General features: G+C 40.6%; 1 protein-coding gene across 6 annotated transcripts in view; it reads left to right on the top strand.

Annotated features, from left to right (window-relative positions):
- Positions 1-14,311, top strand: part of dlg3 (discs, large homolog 3 (Drosophila)) — an 80,228-nt gene that overhangs the window by 17,752 nt on the left and 48,165 nt on the right. For 2 of the 6 annotated variants that reach the window (XM_034883654.1, XM_034883651.1), the window contains exon 1: positions 1,965-3,091. The exons of the other annotated variants lie outside the window; for them this stretch is intronic. In XM_034883654.1, coding sequence (XP_034739545.1) covers positions 2,726-3,091 — 366 coding nt within the window. In that variant the 5' untranslated portion in view covers positions 1,965-2,725. Of the gene's footprint in view, positions 1-1,964; positions 3,092-14,311 lie in introns of those variants that run through there. 6 annotated transcript variants of the gene reach the window in all.

Raw genomic sequence — 14,311 nt, 5'->3', positions numbered from 1 at the left:
TGCTGTACAATATGTGTTATTTCTCCTTTTTTTTAACCGCAACCCCTTTGTGTGGTAAATGCAATGTGGACAGTTTATAAGAGGGACAGAGTGAGGCTAGGGAAGGATGGTTGCAACATGTGCTCGGTCATGTGTGCTGTGATCAATATGCTTACATCGTCCTTTCAAGGCGCTGCCTCGAAGCCCCGCCTCTCCGCTCTGATTGGCTTCTGCAGGGTTTGTGGCTGCATCCAGCAATGTAACTTGAGGCTTTATGTGGTTTCTAGTCTCTTGTTTAAAAATACCAACGTTTTCTCCTCTTTTTGCTCTGTGCTTGGCATATCTCTGTATGTTACAGTGACATTTTATATGTGTGTGTGTATATATATATATATATATATATATTATATTCACACAAAGTGAGTTAGTGTCATAGTCCTTTTTGTGTCACTGAGCCTGCTGTGTGTGCCTCCTGGTCTGGCTGCAACGCTATGCAATGCGCCCTCTCTCCAAAATCCTGCTCAATTTTACAGGAAGGTTTCATAGATAGACATTAATATTCATACAATTTAAAGGCACTATGTCTAAATGTTATTCAACACACTGAAAAGACATTTGTGTATAAGCACAGTAACATGCAGACATGTACATGTACAAATGTAGTCTTTCCCCATGCAGACACACCCAGCTCTGTTCCCCATCACATTTCATTAATAATGCATATATGCAGGGTTTTAATGGCGACACTGGAACATTCCCTCTAATGTCTCTAAAAAATAAACCTTCACCTTCAGTGTCAGGATGTTGTAGATCTAGCTGTGATCAACCCACAAATTTATACGCATGCAAAAGGGTTCACAGGCAGTCCATTCACATTTGTGAAAATATAACTGCCACAGATACATGAAAGCCATATAGTCTTTTCTTCTCTCTTCTTCTCCCTCACACGTTCTCGCTCTCAATCTCTTCCTCCACCCACTCGAAAGCCCAAGCGTGTAATCTCGTTGGTTTGGTACACATGTGTTGATGTCATCATTGTGAACATAAATTATTTCCCCTATGGTTCTTAAACAAGGCTTCAGGAGTACAGTTTTCTCTCACTGTGCTTATTTTTGACTCAGTGCTGCACATGGGCAGGACTTAACAATAAAATGAATTCAGAGCAGTGCTGCTTTACCAGTAGTAATGCAAAAATAGGAAGCTCGGTAGAAAGCAGGGCTTGAAGTTAACTTTTTGACCACCTGCCACCGTCACTTTTTATAGTTAATTTCAGGGCCTGGTAGAGAGCGATGTAAAGCATGATTCAAAGGAGTCACTGTTGAGAGGGAGGTCGAGTGAAACTAAAGACCCAGGAGAAAATAGGATTTTCATTTTCTGCACCTGCTGCCATTGTGAGATTATAAACAGACGTGTGCTGTGACACAGAGCCCGGGGTTGCCACTCACTCGCACAAGAAAGAGAAAGTTAAGTCTGTGGCTGAACTAGAGATGACCGTGGAGGTGACCAGTGACCAGTCGGAGGGACAGGTTTTCTCACTGTAGTGGGTCTTTGCTGCATTGGTCTGATGAAAAACATGAATTAGACTCACAATTGGTGGATTAGGATTGGAATTGACGGACTGCGGACTACTACGTCCTGACCTTTATATTGAGGAAATAGACAAATACAAAATTTGTATTGTGCCTTGATTTGTGAAGCAGTACCTTTACACCCAATGCTGGCAGCAATGAGGTTGAGCTGTCGCGGCCCCTTTAAGAGCAGCTAGTGAAGCGCTCAGTCCTGTTGGTGCTGCTGCTGCTGATGGCAGCGCTGCCAGTTGATTGGCTGTGGCTGTCAGGGCTGAGGTGCTGGAGGGATGCTGCTACGTATCTCTCTCCCTGCCTCCCTCCCTCCCTGCCTCTCTCTCTCTCTCTCTCTCTCTGTGAGTGTGTCTCTCGCTCTCTATCTCACTCTTGCTTGCTCGCATCCCCCTGAATAATCCACATCTAGGGCAAGCTGGCTGAGATGCGATCCAGTGCTCAGCTCCTCTCTGCAGGCTGAGAAAAGAGACAGAGAGCGAAAGACAGCGATTTCCAAAGCAGGAGGAAAACCAGGAGATTTTAACAGATCGGGAAGATACCAAGATTTAAAAGAGGAAGGTTTTCATCTGCGGATATCATTTATTTATACATATTGTTTATATATCTATATATATATATATTTGTACACACGCATATAGATATTTATATATATACATTTATCCTTGTACATAACTGTATTTGTGCTTGTCTGTTTATATTAATATTTTTATATGTATTTGTGTGTGTAAATATATATGATATATAAACAAAAGAATATATATATATATCTATGAATTTATATGCGTATCACTGTGAACCAAGAGAAGCAAGAAGAAATTTCTATCATCGGGGCTGGTCTCTGATTGTGTTTTCGTATACAATATTTTGAATATTTCCTTTGATCTTCTACGTCAAGAGGACAAAGACTACGTGCCCATTTTGTATTTTTTGTTTTCCTGTTTCCCGTCCCTCTTGATCTTTTTTTTTTATCTTCTACATCCGAGAGGAATAAAGCGCAGTTGGACAGGATTTGACGAAAAGGGGAAAATCTGTAGAAATTCCTGTGATTAGTGTTATTTCCATCGGCATTAGCACTCTGTGAGCCGATCACAGCTTGCTGTGTGAGATCTGAGGAGGCAGCAGAGACAGAGTGCCACGCCGCTCAGCTCAGCGTCAGCCAAGCCAGCATGCACAAACACCACCACTGCTGCAAGTGCCCAGAATGTTATGAGGTGACCCGTATGGCTGCCCTGCGTAGGATGGACGCCCCAACATATGGAGGAGACTGGCAGGCCGAGCCCTATGGATACCCGCCTGGGTACGGGGGAGGCCAGACCTTACCCCCTCCAGCCTCAGGGGGAGGTGGAAGCATGGGAGGAGGAGGGGGCACTTTGGGGAGAAGTAAGGGCAAGATTATGTCTGGTGGGGGCCCTGGAGGCCCCAACCCAAAGGGCCAATCCAAGGGTGGCCCCAAAGTAAACGGCAACAACTCCAGTGGACAAGGAGGATGGTGGCCCGAGTGCACCTGTACCAACCGGGAGTGGTATGACCAGGTAACTCATCTTCCTCACTCTGTTAGATAGCTCAGGCCTTTGGGGCCTGGCAAGGGAAGGACTGTGATCAGATGAGCTGCTGATGTAGTAAAATAGAGACCATCATGCATCAGCTGTTGGTTTATCGAAGATAATTAATATTTAGTATTCATCTCAAGCCCTCTGTTTTCCAGTTTGTTGACTGTAGTTCCTCTTTTGGAAGCAAAGTAAGGAGAACAGAGCAGGACTGATCCAGTTCCACTGCACACAAATGGAGATGATTTTCATGTCGGGATTTGATACAGATGAGTTAATGCTGATACATTTAACAGACCTAGTGTGTGTCGTCAAAAGGCTTACGCTGATGCAGTTACCATAGGCCAAAAAATGGTGCATTTTCTTCAATGGAGCAGCACTGAGATACAGTTTGCAATTATATGAAGTTATCTCACGAGCCGTTAGCTCCGACATTACAGACCGACTTTGTACGTTAGATGTAGGAAATAGATTTCTCAGAGATCAACAAATTGTAAGATTGTGTCTCATTGGCTCAGAGTAAAGGAAGAGATGATGAAATCAATCTCTGATGCCAGTTCCATTTCTTATTTGGCCTTTGTTTTTTAGAAAGCCATTCTGCTCAATAGAATCACAATGTAATGAATATGAAAAAATAGCAATTCATCAGTGATCGGTGTCTAACCGCTGCCTGTCATACATGCTGCTATGTGTGAATGAAACTGCCTCTTTACATGCACTCCCATTTTGTTTCTATTTTCTCCATGTATTTACATGTATTTATAAATCACAGTTGATAAAAGGTCAGAACAGCTTCCGAGGCACAATCTTTAATTAAGAGAGGTGCATGTATGCGAGCATGAGAGTGAGCTTGGGTGGGGGAAGGGTAGCTTGGTGAGTATGAGATCCAAGGAATGGTTCTCGCTGTGCATGAGTATGTGTCTATTTAGACTCGTATTTGCTGCAAGTAAAGCCGCTGCATTGTTTGTAGTTCCTCCGTTTATGTCTGATTGTGTTTTGAGCAAGAAATGGGAGGCAATGGGAGGAAGGAAGGTGAGAAGAAGCACAGGGGTAAAATGGAGGATGAAATTTCAGTGGCAGAGGGGAAGAGATCCCCCTGAGCTGAGCCCACATATGAGCCGCAACCTTACTGATATTAGCAGATTACTACAGCCAAGGAGAGGTTTGTGGAGGTAAAAATAGACTGACACGTTCTCTTGGTTTTTGTAAAATCTATTGCAAGCCTTTTTCTCCCAGACCAATGAGGCTTATTTCATATTTCACATGTTTGAAAGCTCACAGCAGATGCCATTATGTAAGCATGTATTGCTTACATAGAGATTTTACTCTCCATCAGTATTACCTCCTGATTATTCCTCTTGTTTTGCTCATTTATAGCATAAATATTCCATATTCAACCATACAATGAAAGAAATTAGTATCTTGATATGTTGCATTGTGATTCAGTTATGGATCTTATGTTGTTGTAACAGCACAGTTAATGGATAAACCACTCTATAGAATCCTATCTGGTCTTGTCCTTTCGAAGGATCCTGGCTCTCTTGCTGCAAATGTGCACCACACAAAAACTCTGTAGAGAAATGTCCAACCTTGCATTCAGGGTTTAAATGCAGGAGTATCTACATTGAAATGAAAAGAGCTAGAATTACAGAGAATGAATCAGTGATGGATGATGGTGGGGGAAAAGCAGCAGTCAGTGGGGTGAAAATGCAAAGGTTGAAAAAGAGAGAAATAAGCCAATAAAGGCAGGCAGTGGGCCTGGAGAGGGGGAGGGGGTTATGTAAGAGGAGGCAGTTGGTGGGGCTGTCAGAGAGAGAAAGCAAGCAAGGCCTGACACTTTGGACAAGCATCTGTCCCTCCGTCTCTATAAACAGGCGTGTGAACGGCCAGTATGTGCCCCAACCCCTTCCTATGAACGGGCCATAGCACACGGCATGGATGGAGATGCACACCCACCATCACCTCCTCCTTCCTCAGCTCTCCTCAGTCACCGTTGCTCATCCTTGGAGGGGAAATGTGAATGCTACCCCTCCCCCACTACCTATACACAGCCGGAGAGCAGGGCAGTTATCACACACGCCCAACCACGCTTGTCTATTATTGTATAGCTTTCATAACAACTCGTGTTTTTGGATGCTAGCACGATGAAAAGCAATAACCTTGTACAGTCATTCAGGATAATCGCTGCCGGCTTTTTTTAGCTTGATCATTAACATTTTCAAATGGCTTCTGTAGCCGTGAACGTTTCATGTATGTGTGAGGAAATCACTGAACGATCCCCAAGACATAATGATGGCATATTCATTTCATGTCATCTATTGACTAAACAATTGTGCTGCTTTTGTCAAGAGCTTGCTAGGTTAATTATGGATTGTTGGGACTATAAGAGCATTCTTTAAAACAAGAGCTTTTGAATTTAATTCTGAGAAAAGTAGAGACCTCGGTCTACTGGGAGCTTCAGTCAGAGTGCTCCCTCTCCCCCCCCGCGGGCTCCAATATGTCTTTGTGTGTTCTCCAGCTCTGTGGCTATGATTAGCTTAAAATATTAATTGGATTTTACTTTATTTATTAGCATCAAGATTTGGTCCAAAATGCTTTGCCAGAACCATTGTTTATAACAGGCCTCCGTAGTGGCTTTGGTGCTTTAAATGGATGCATAGGCACAGTGGGTGACCATGTCGAAGACTCCCATCGGTGATTAGGACTAGCAGCCTTCAGGTCTTGATCAGAAATGTTTGTGCTGCTTTAGCCTCTTTATTACTATCTGTGCATGTGTTTGACAGAGAGACGGACATAAGACATACAGGACCAATGTCTTTTGTTTGTTTGTGTATGTCCGTTTTCGTATGTCTTATTGGCAAGACGCAAACTCAATTTGTAGTGTCAGTTTTTGTTGGGTCTTCTCTCTCCCCCCCCCCCCCCCCCCCCCCCCCCCCCCTCCCTCCCCGTCTTTCCTCTGTTTTTTTTTTCACTCCAGGGACGCGTTGTTATGTCTCAGTGTATTGTTTGTTAATTGTAAAATAAAATATATTGGATCCCATTGATTAGTTTGGGCAGGATTTGATTTGCCATACCTGTACAGCAACCTAGAGAGTATTGATGGATGGGATTTACATGTGCTCCATGGCCAAATGTCTTGAGCTGGATCCCCTACTGTGAACTTGAAAGGCTCTATCACAAACCTGGAATATTCACATGATATCAAGAGAGATAGATCTATGAGCTTGTCTTGGTATAAAAAAGGCAAATAGTATGTGATCTGAATGAAAGAGCACTCAGCATATCCATAGATTTTCTTTAAACATCTGGTGTGAAAGATAACGCCAATATGTACATTTGCAGTTCCTGTTAAAGCATTCATGTGACACGAAATAACTGGATGGCTGTTTTTTAAGTCTCGATTAGAAGAAGAAAATGTATTATAAATGTGTATATACATATCAAGGGGTTAACCCTTATGATAATGGGAAAAGGAGGAAGAGAGGGGAGAATGTTGATAGATAACACAATTCATTCCAGTAAAATTATAAATATCTTGGTACCATTCAAAGAAGAATTAAGAATGGAGGAAAGCTATAAAACGTAGTAGATTTTAATACTTAGCTAGAGGTGGCTTAGAGCCACGAGGATGATCTGACCCACCCCAGATTTTTTAATTTTTTCATGAGTACTACTCATGAAAGGTAAACTCCTCTAAAGGCCAGGCAACCATGACTTAGAGAAATAAGGACATCTTGAAATCAATGCTTTGTTGTGAGCTTTTTCTTATTATTAGACTCAGAAAAAAATTTTGTGTTATAATTTTTGCCGTAGACCTCCTTCACGTCACAGGCGGTGGTGTGATGTGGACTGTCATTGGTTATGTCTCGCCAGAAGTGTCAAAACAATGACTTCTGTTTTTGCCTGGCAGTTAAGGACAACATCCCAGGTATAGGAAAGTTGGTAGGCCTCTTCAACCTCCGATTTGTCCACTTTCCCACTATTGTTTTACCTCTTTAATGGAGCAGTGGTCCTTGTGTGACAGTTCTGGCCCTCTGCAAGTTTATGATGTGTTTCTCCTTGCAGAAATCCAAGACTTCAATGCTCAAGTTTTCTTTTGCGTATGTGTATGCTCCAAAATTTTAGATTTTTTCATGTTTGATTTGACCAAATATCTATCAGTTTGAATATGTATGATATGGTATTTTAGGTTGGTGGTCTTAGCATCTTAGCATCAAATGAAAATTGTACATTTACAAAATTAAGAAGGTGACTTTCAACAAAATGTCAACTCAACGTCATGCACCTTATTTTATAGTCATCTTTTCAAATAAATATATTCTATAACAATTATGATAGAATACTACACCAAAAATCATTTAAAAATATATATATATTTTATTGTCTAGTATGATCCCACCAGTGATGCCCGAGCACCTGTGATGTCATAATGCCTCTGACATCACTTTTAAGCTACAGCATTACCCTGGCTTCAGATTACATTTCATCTGAGGACCCTGCTCCCCCATGCTGGCCCTCCCTCCCTGCTACACTCTCATCCTCAGTAGAAGGCAAAAACAGGCTGAAACAGGCAGTGTAATTACTCTTTGAAAAATGTCTATACTGCAGCTCAAACCCCGTATTCAACTAAATAATGTGAAATGTTTTGAAACCTGCTACAGACAAGTGCTCCATTTTTTTCTTACATAATGTCTGTTTTAACCATCGACGAGGTGTACATGTTTGAAGAGTTTTGATTTCAGCACCAAAAAAACGATGTAATGTGATGTCAGTAAACTGCACACAGCATGTTTAGTTAAACATTGATTGCTTCCGACCAAAGGACACAAAAGATGCCGAAGATCTCCAACGTTTTCAAGAAGCACTCTGTTCTTTAGGAGACAGCTTATATTTAGTTCTTATGTTGTGAGTTGTCACAAAAATGTACTCAACTTCCACCATAATTACATTTTGGCCAAACAGGGCAGATCTTATTTAGGTAGAGGAGATGTTCTTCTCTTCTACAACTCTGGTGTATTTTTATATTCAAAATCTTACATTGTGTAGCTTTAAACATACCCTTGTGCTGGCGCCGCTTTAAATAGCTGCGGCCCGGAGGCTCTCTCTAAAAAAATGCATTTCGTTGCGTTGTACCTGTACATGTGTAATGACAATGAAAGTTGAATCTTAATCTTAATCTTGTGCATAAGGCTACTGCAAACTAGTCTTCCGAACTCTATACAGCAATTTAAACATATTTTTACCACCGTTAGCTCTGATGGTAACAACAAGAACACCTCTACAGTAGTTCCTATGAACTCAGGTTGTTCCAGTCAGAAAGCATCAGCCATCCGAGTTCCACAGCCTTTACTACTGTGTGACTGGAATTACCTGCAAATAAAAGATTAAGGCAATAAAATCTAGGACAATGTAGTGTGTTCATAATCTTAATGAGCGTCAACAATTTTTAAGCATGTATAGGAGCTAACAGGCTTTGTACAACAAACCCCATGTTATCAGCCAATATTGTTTAACCTAGAACAGTTCTGTAACAAATTTGCAAATTTGGCATTCCAAATCCACACTTTGCTGCACAAAGCTTTTGCTTTTTGCCACATTTTGGTATAAGGACTACATGGAGAAGCAGCTGTTGGTTCTTATCAGGGTTTTTGCCATTTAATGCGTCACCCTACCTTGCTCACTTGTCATCACACACACAAAGAGATACACAAAGAGATACATTATAAGCGCACACACCCATGCCCGACACAGACCTTTACTGAAAAACAAAGTGGTCCATACCCATGAATATTTTGGGTTTAAGGGATGATGGGGAATCATGGGAAATGCACTATGAAACAAGGGAGACAAGGTGCACTGCAATATTTATGTGCACTTTGACAAAAGTTAGGTTTTTATACCCTGTCAGAGGGGGTAGGGACGGAGCGCCTGAGAAAAGGCCAGCCAGGCATTGATGTGAGTGTGCAAGGGAGAAAACCGTGCAGCATTTTGGAAGCTGAAGCAGTTGATCTGTGACGTGGAGCTGCTGTAGCAGCGACCCAGGACCTCAGTAGTCTCGAATCCCACCTCCTACATTTCTGTTAGAAGCCTCCACTCAGCACTGTTGTTCTTTACCTTTACGGACCGAATCTGCTCTTATTGTCTTAACATGGAGGTCCTCTTTGAAATGCGGGATTCACAGAAATGTGTTGTGTCCTCTGCCAATGCCAATTTAATGCTCATTAAGTGATTTACTCATTACTGCAGTTTGCCTACAGCTATGGGCTGCACATACTGTATAGGCTTTAGGCGTGGTGCATTCTCCTGAAGCTGCAGGTTGTGTGTGTGAAGGTGTGTGTCCTGCTGGAAGCAGAGGCTACCATGCCCCTGTGATCCATATGGTCATTGTCAGAGGCCCTGCCAGGGCTCAGCCCCATATCAGTTCGCCTGTTCCCCTCCCTGGCTCTCGCTGCCAGCTAGGGGAGGAGGGGGAGAGAAGAAAGGAGAAGGGAGGGGAACACCATTTGTTTGTTTGCTTGCCTGCTTTGTTTTATTTAGGGGTTTTTGCTGATCACAGTAGCGACTGGCCTAGAAATGGGACTGTGCTGTGCAGGGCAGAGTGGACTCCTGATTCAGCGATGGAAACATCAGATTTTCTGTGAGACAGGGAAGCGATGAACATGGGGGCCTTAGATGGAATGAGATGGCAGCGTTAAACGCTACACCACTGCTGCTGTTAATTAAAATGATCAGACGTCAGTGCGTGATAGATTGTATGTGCAGATGTGAAAGCTTTTTTTTTTTCTTCCTGCTATGCTAGATTTATTTGTAGCAAGAATGTGTTAGCATTCTCAGCAGGGTACACCAGCTCCATCACCCACATGCTGCCATGGAATATGTGTACATCCAATCAATACCAGAAGAGAGCTAGTCCCTCAGCCTTCTGACTCCTCTTCATTTTTGTGGAGGTGTGTGGGTGCTTTCAACAGCGTTTTGTGCTTTCATTGCTTTTATTCAACCATCTCATCAGCTGTTATTTTGGTAACACTTTCCAATAAGGTACACAGACCCCTGAATAATTACAGCACCATCGAACAAGAGCTAGTTGCTTACTAATGAATACAAATAACTAATGATTAAGTTCCAAATAAAACAAAATCAGTTGTTATATAGTAGATATTCATAAGGGACGCAAGACTAGACTGACAGTAGATATGATTTGTATTTGTGAATCTGCATACTGACCACATTCAGATTTTCTTGCCGTAAATCTTCCAACAGGCTAAGTCTTTATTTATAATTTACCTCTATTTTAAAAGTAATATCTTATCATAATTTCACCAGACGCCTTCATGATTTCTGATCTGCACCTGTTTTATTTTGCTTTTTCAGAAACTGAAAGCTTCCCTTGTTTTCTTACATAAATTCTACCTTACTAATTCCATCCGTATACAGCAATGTAATCCTTACGCACTCACCCCTCTTCTCTAACGGGAATATGGTTTTCATTCACTAATTACTTCCAGTCTCTTCCATTTAGCAGTTTTTGAATTCTTTTAAAAAAAAAACTGTCAATGAGACCCGACACTTTGTGGTCCCATCGTTCACATTAAGGCGTTCCTGTGGCTCAAAGGACATAATCTCTACCATTCTAGGTAGGCTTTTAATTTGAAACATCTGCAGGAAGGGTTAGTTTTAATTTATAGTAACTTACCTTGATAAGAGATGACAGAATAGAAATGATTGGAATTAATTGATGAATGAATAGAGCATTTCTGTTAAAGAGAAGAAATGTGGAAATGTACATTATGTGGAATTTACCATGTCAACTATCAGTCATTTGTTTTCTACCTATGGTCATTTCACCTCCTCTGTGTTTTTGCCCACACTACTTTGTGCTGGACAGCTATTATTTAAGACTTGTCTATTGTTTGAATATCGCTTTAATTTGAATATCAACAGTATATTTGAAGCATCTTTACATTTTAATAATTCTTCTATATGTCATATTGTTGGATTACATAGCCACACTTGAATCTAACTAAGTGACATTTTGGCATGTCACAGTAGGAAAAGCACAGGTGTGAATGAATGATGGCTGAATTCCATTTAGCTGCTTAGCTTCTGGGTCCTGGTGTTGTGCATGCTGGCTCACTGTCGCAGAGCCACGGTGTACTGGGACTCATGAAGAGAAAAAAGACATTGTTGATGTTGTTAGTAACACCAATCCTTTTCATTGACGCGGTTATCATTTGAAATGTTTTGATACTACTGCCGACATGACACCTGAGTTTCAGTGCTAATACCAAATCATACTTTTTCAATGCCTCGCTTTGAAAAATCAAAAAATCTTTTTCTAAAAAAACCTCTTTTTATTTAACAAAAGAAGCTCAACTTCTCAAATGTTGAATATTGGATAAACCAAGCAGTCATGTTAGAAAGTTGCCTAAATCAGATACAGTGTAAAAGTAGCCATAATCTGAATTAAAAGGTTATTATTTTTGATACTGAAAGTTGTGAATAGATTTCCGCCAGTCCCAAAATTGAATTGAGGTACAATATTCAGCCCTAGTTGTGGGCTTTACGGTCAGTCACTCACACATGTTAAGAAAAAGTCAAAGGTATTTTTTAGCAGCTTCACAGTAATATACTAAATCCTACTACATACATTTCTTTAAAAGTAAATTAATTCTTTAAAAAAAACAATCATATAGTATTTGATTCAGTTATTAGAAACTAGTTGTTCTTCATCTCACTCATTCATTGGAAACTATTCAGGTCTTTTTTTATCTGACTATAAAGTGTTACGACTGTGTGTGTGTGTGTGTGTGTGTGTGTGTGTGTGTGTGTGTGTGTGTGTGTGTGTGTGTGTGTGTGTGTGTGTGTGTGTGGAGGACATTTGGCAAATCAGTGCATTTCTTACCACGTGCAACTGCTCTGAGTGCCATCTCTGTCTAATGCATTATCCAAGCAGCCCTTCGGCCATTTGGTCTGGCTCTCATTTATGTGTGTGTGTGTTTGTGTGTTGTTGCTCAGTGTTCTTCATTTCTATCATCTCCCTCATGTCTTCCATTGCCCTTCTTCTCCTCCGCTCTTTCTTTTTTCATACATAGTACAAATCAAAGGCTTCATTTTTGGGTATAGAGCAGTATTCAGAGAGGACGCTGCAACAGAAACAGACCCGTGCTTCAGTACGACTAGTTTAGTTGAATATGCACAGGAACACCACATCAACGCCCAGCCCAAATGTCTCAAATCTTCAGCCCAATATCTCAGCAATTATGTTTGTAAGAAAACTCTGAAAGAAAGAACCAGGTTGTAAAATAAAAAAAAATCCTCTAATGACTCATAAGTTTGTCATGCTTTGATTTGATACCATGCTTTTATTATTTAAAATGTAGGTCTAGTTGCAAGCTGGTTTAACATCAGATTCTTGTTTTGATTGATGATATATATTGGTCAGCATGAATCATTTTCAATAATCCCGGCAAATTTGATAAAATGTGGTGCGATCTGTGCATACTGTTCTACATGAACTGGATTGGTGCCATTAATGGTGACTTGTTTTAAGATATGCGCAAGACAAATTGAGTGTATTAGGTTGATTAAATTATTTTAATCCTCTTTTGTTACACTTAAAATTTGGGCAACAATATTGGACTGTTAAACCACTGCTAGTATGTGTTTCTTGCCCTTTTGCACTGTGGTTACAGCACTGGATTAGCACATAAAAACTTCATTTTAAAGAAAACTATTTTGACCTGATATCTGTTTCCACAATCCTTCAAAATGTTGCTGTTTTATTTTGTTAAAAAACAGAATGTTCTCTCTCCACTACGACCTATAAGGGGTGTTTAATAGTTGCATCTTTTCGTTATATGTGAACAGTATAGACATACATTATATTGTGACAACATATGTTTGGCTCAAATGGACTTCCTGTTTCCCCCCCCACTGAGCCAATAAAATGAAAGGACAGCTAACATTTTCCAGACATGTGTCTGTTGAATGTGCACAGAACCACAGAGGATCCTTAAACATGCCCCGCTGTTTATTATCAGTCAATGTAGTCTATTAGTGAGCATTGACTCCCAACTACACACTGAATTTGGAAAAAGAGAAACACACATTTCCATCTCAGAGAGAGAGTTAAAGTGAGAGCATGCCCTCACTCTGTCACAGATATAAACAATACAAGCAATCCCAGCTTAATATCATACATCCTATTACACTGTTGATCTTACATCTCTGCCTTAAAATTGCTTTTATGGATTTATTACTTTTTGTTTGTGTGTCTGTGCATTTTTGTTAATATTTCTTCACAATGCAGCACAACCTTTCCCAGTACAAGCCAAATCCAAATTCGACATTCTTCCTCATATTACTACTGTTGCTTCTGTAGATTACACTTTAAAAATATCTTATGTAGCATACACTGTAGCACAATATGGGGATAATGTCTGTGATGTCACTTACAGCTTTCTTGATGGATGTTTTTATGGCTGGAATTTGGGTTTAAGGTTTGTTGCTGTCTTGCCAGTGGTTTGGAAAACAGCAACCACCACGACTGAGTGTGATAGGCTGAGCCACCTGACATTGAAATAATTCTCAAAATCACCAGCAGGACACATATGCTAATGGGGTGAAATGCTGTAAGCTTTTTAGACTCTAATTTTACTGTAAATGTTCCCATCAGTTCAATACAAGCTGCATTTCTGTTTTCTTAGATCATCTTGCAGCCTTTAAAGGGAACCTGCATACTGGTTTAACATAAATTAGAATAAGTAAAGTATAATTTTGTTTGCTCATTCAGAGTGCAGATAAGCCTTTCCTTCTCACCTCTAGCACAGTACGGTCTGCAGTACATACAGTATGTGTAGCACAGACTGGACAGGTTTAACAGACAAATCCAGTGCCCTGTGTTGGGTGCTAACCTAATCAAAACACCATGTTGGTCAACCTTTATTTGACCAAGCAGGTTGGGAGCAACCTGATTCTTCTGATAAATGCCCATGCCTGCTGTATTGAGGGTCTAAATAAATGTAGTCTGCTGGATTATTGTGTTATGCTGAAAGTTGTAGTGTACAGCACATTGTTAGCATGCAGTGGTCCAACCTCTCAGTTGGCAACTACATTCTTACTTCTGTACAGTAATAATAACTTCATTCATGGCTGATTATCTTTATTTTTTAGTGTATTAGCTTTACCTGTAGACTTTTGTGATTG

Source organism: Etheostoma cragini, chromosome 10 (genome assembly GCF_013103735.1).
Source record: "Etheostoma cragini isolate CJK2018 chromosome 10, CSU_Ecrag_1.0, whole genome shotgun sequence".
Taxonomy (NCBI): domain Eukaryota; kingdom Metazoa; phylum Chordata; class Actinopteri; order Perciformes; family Percidae; genus Etheostoma; species Etheostoma cragini.
The sequence above is the reverse complement of the archived record's forward strand: the minus strand, read 5'-3'. Positions and strand labels throughout refer to the sequence as shown.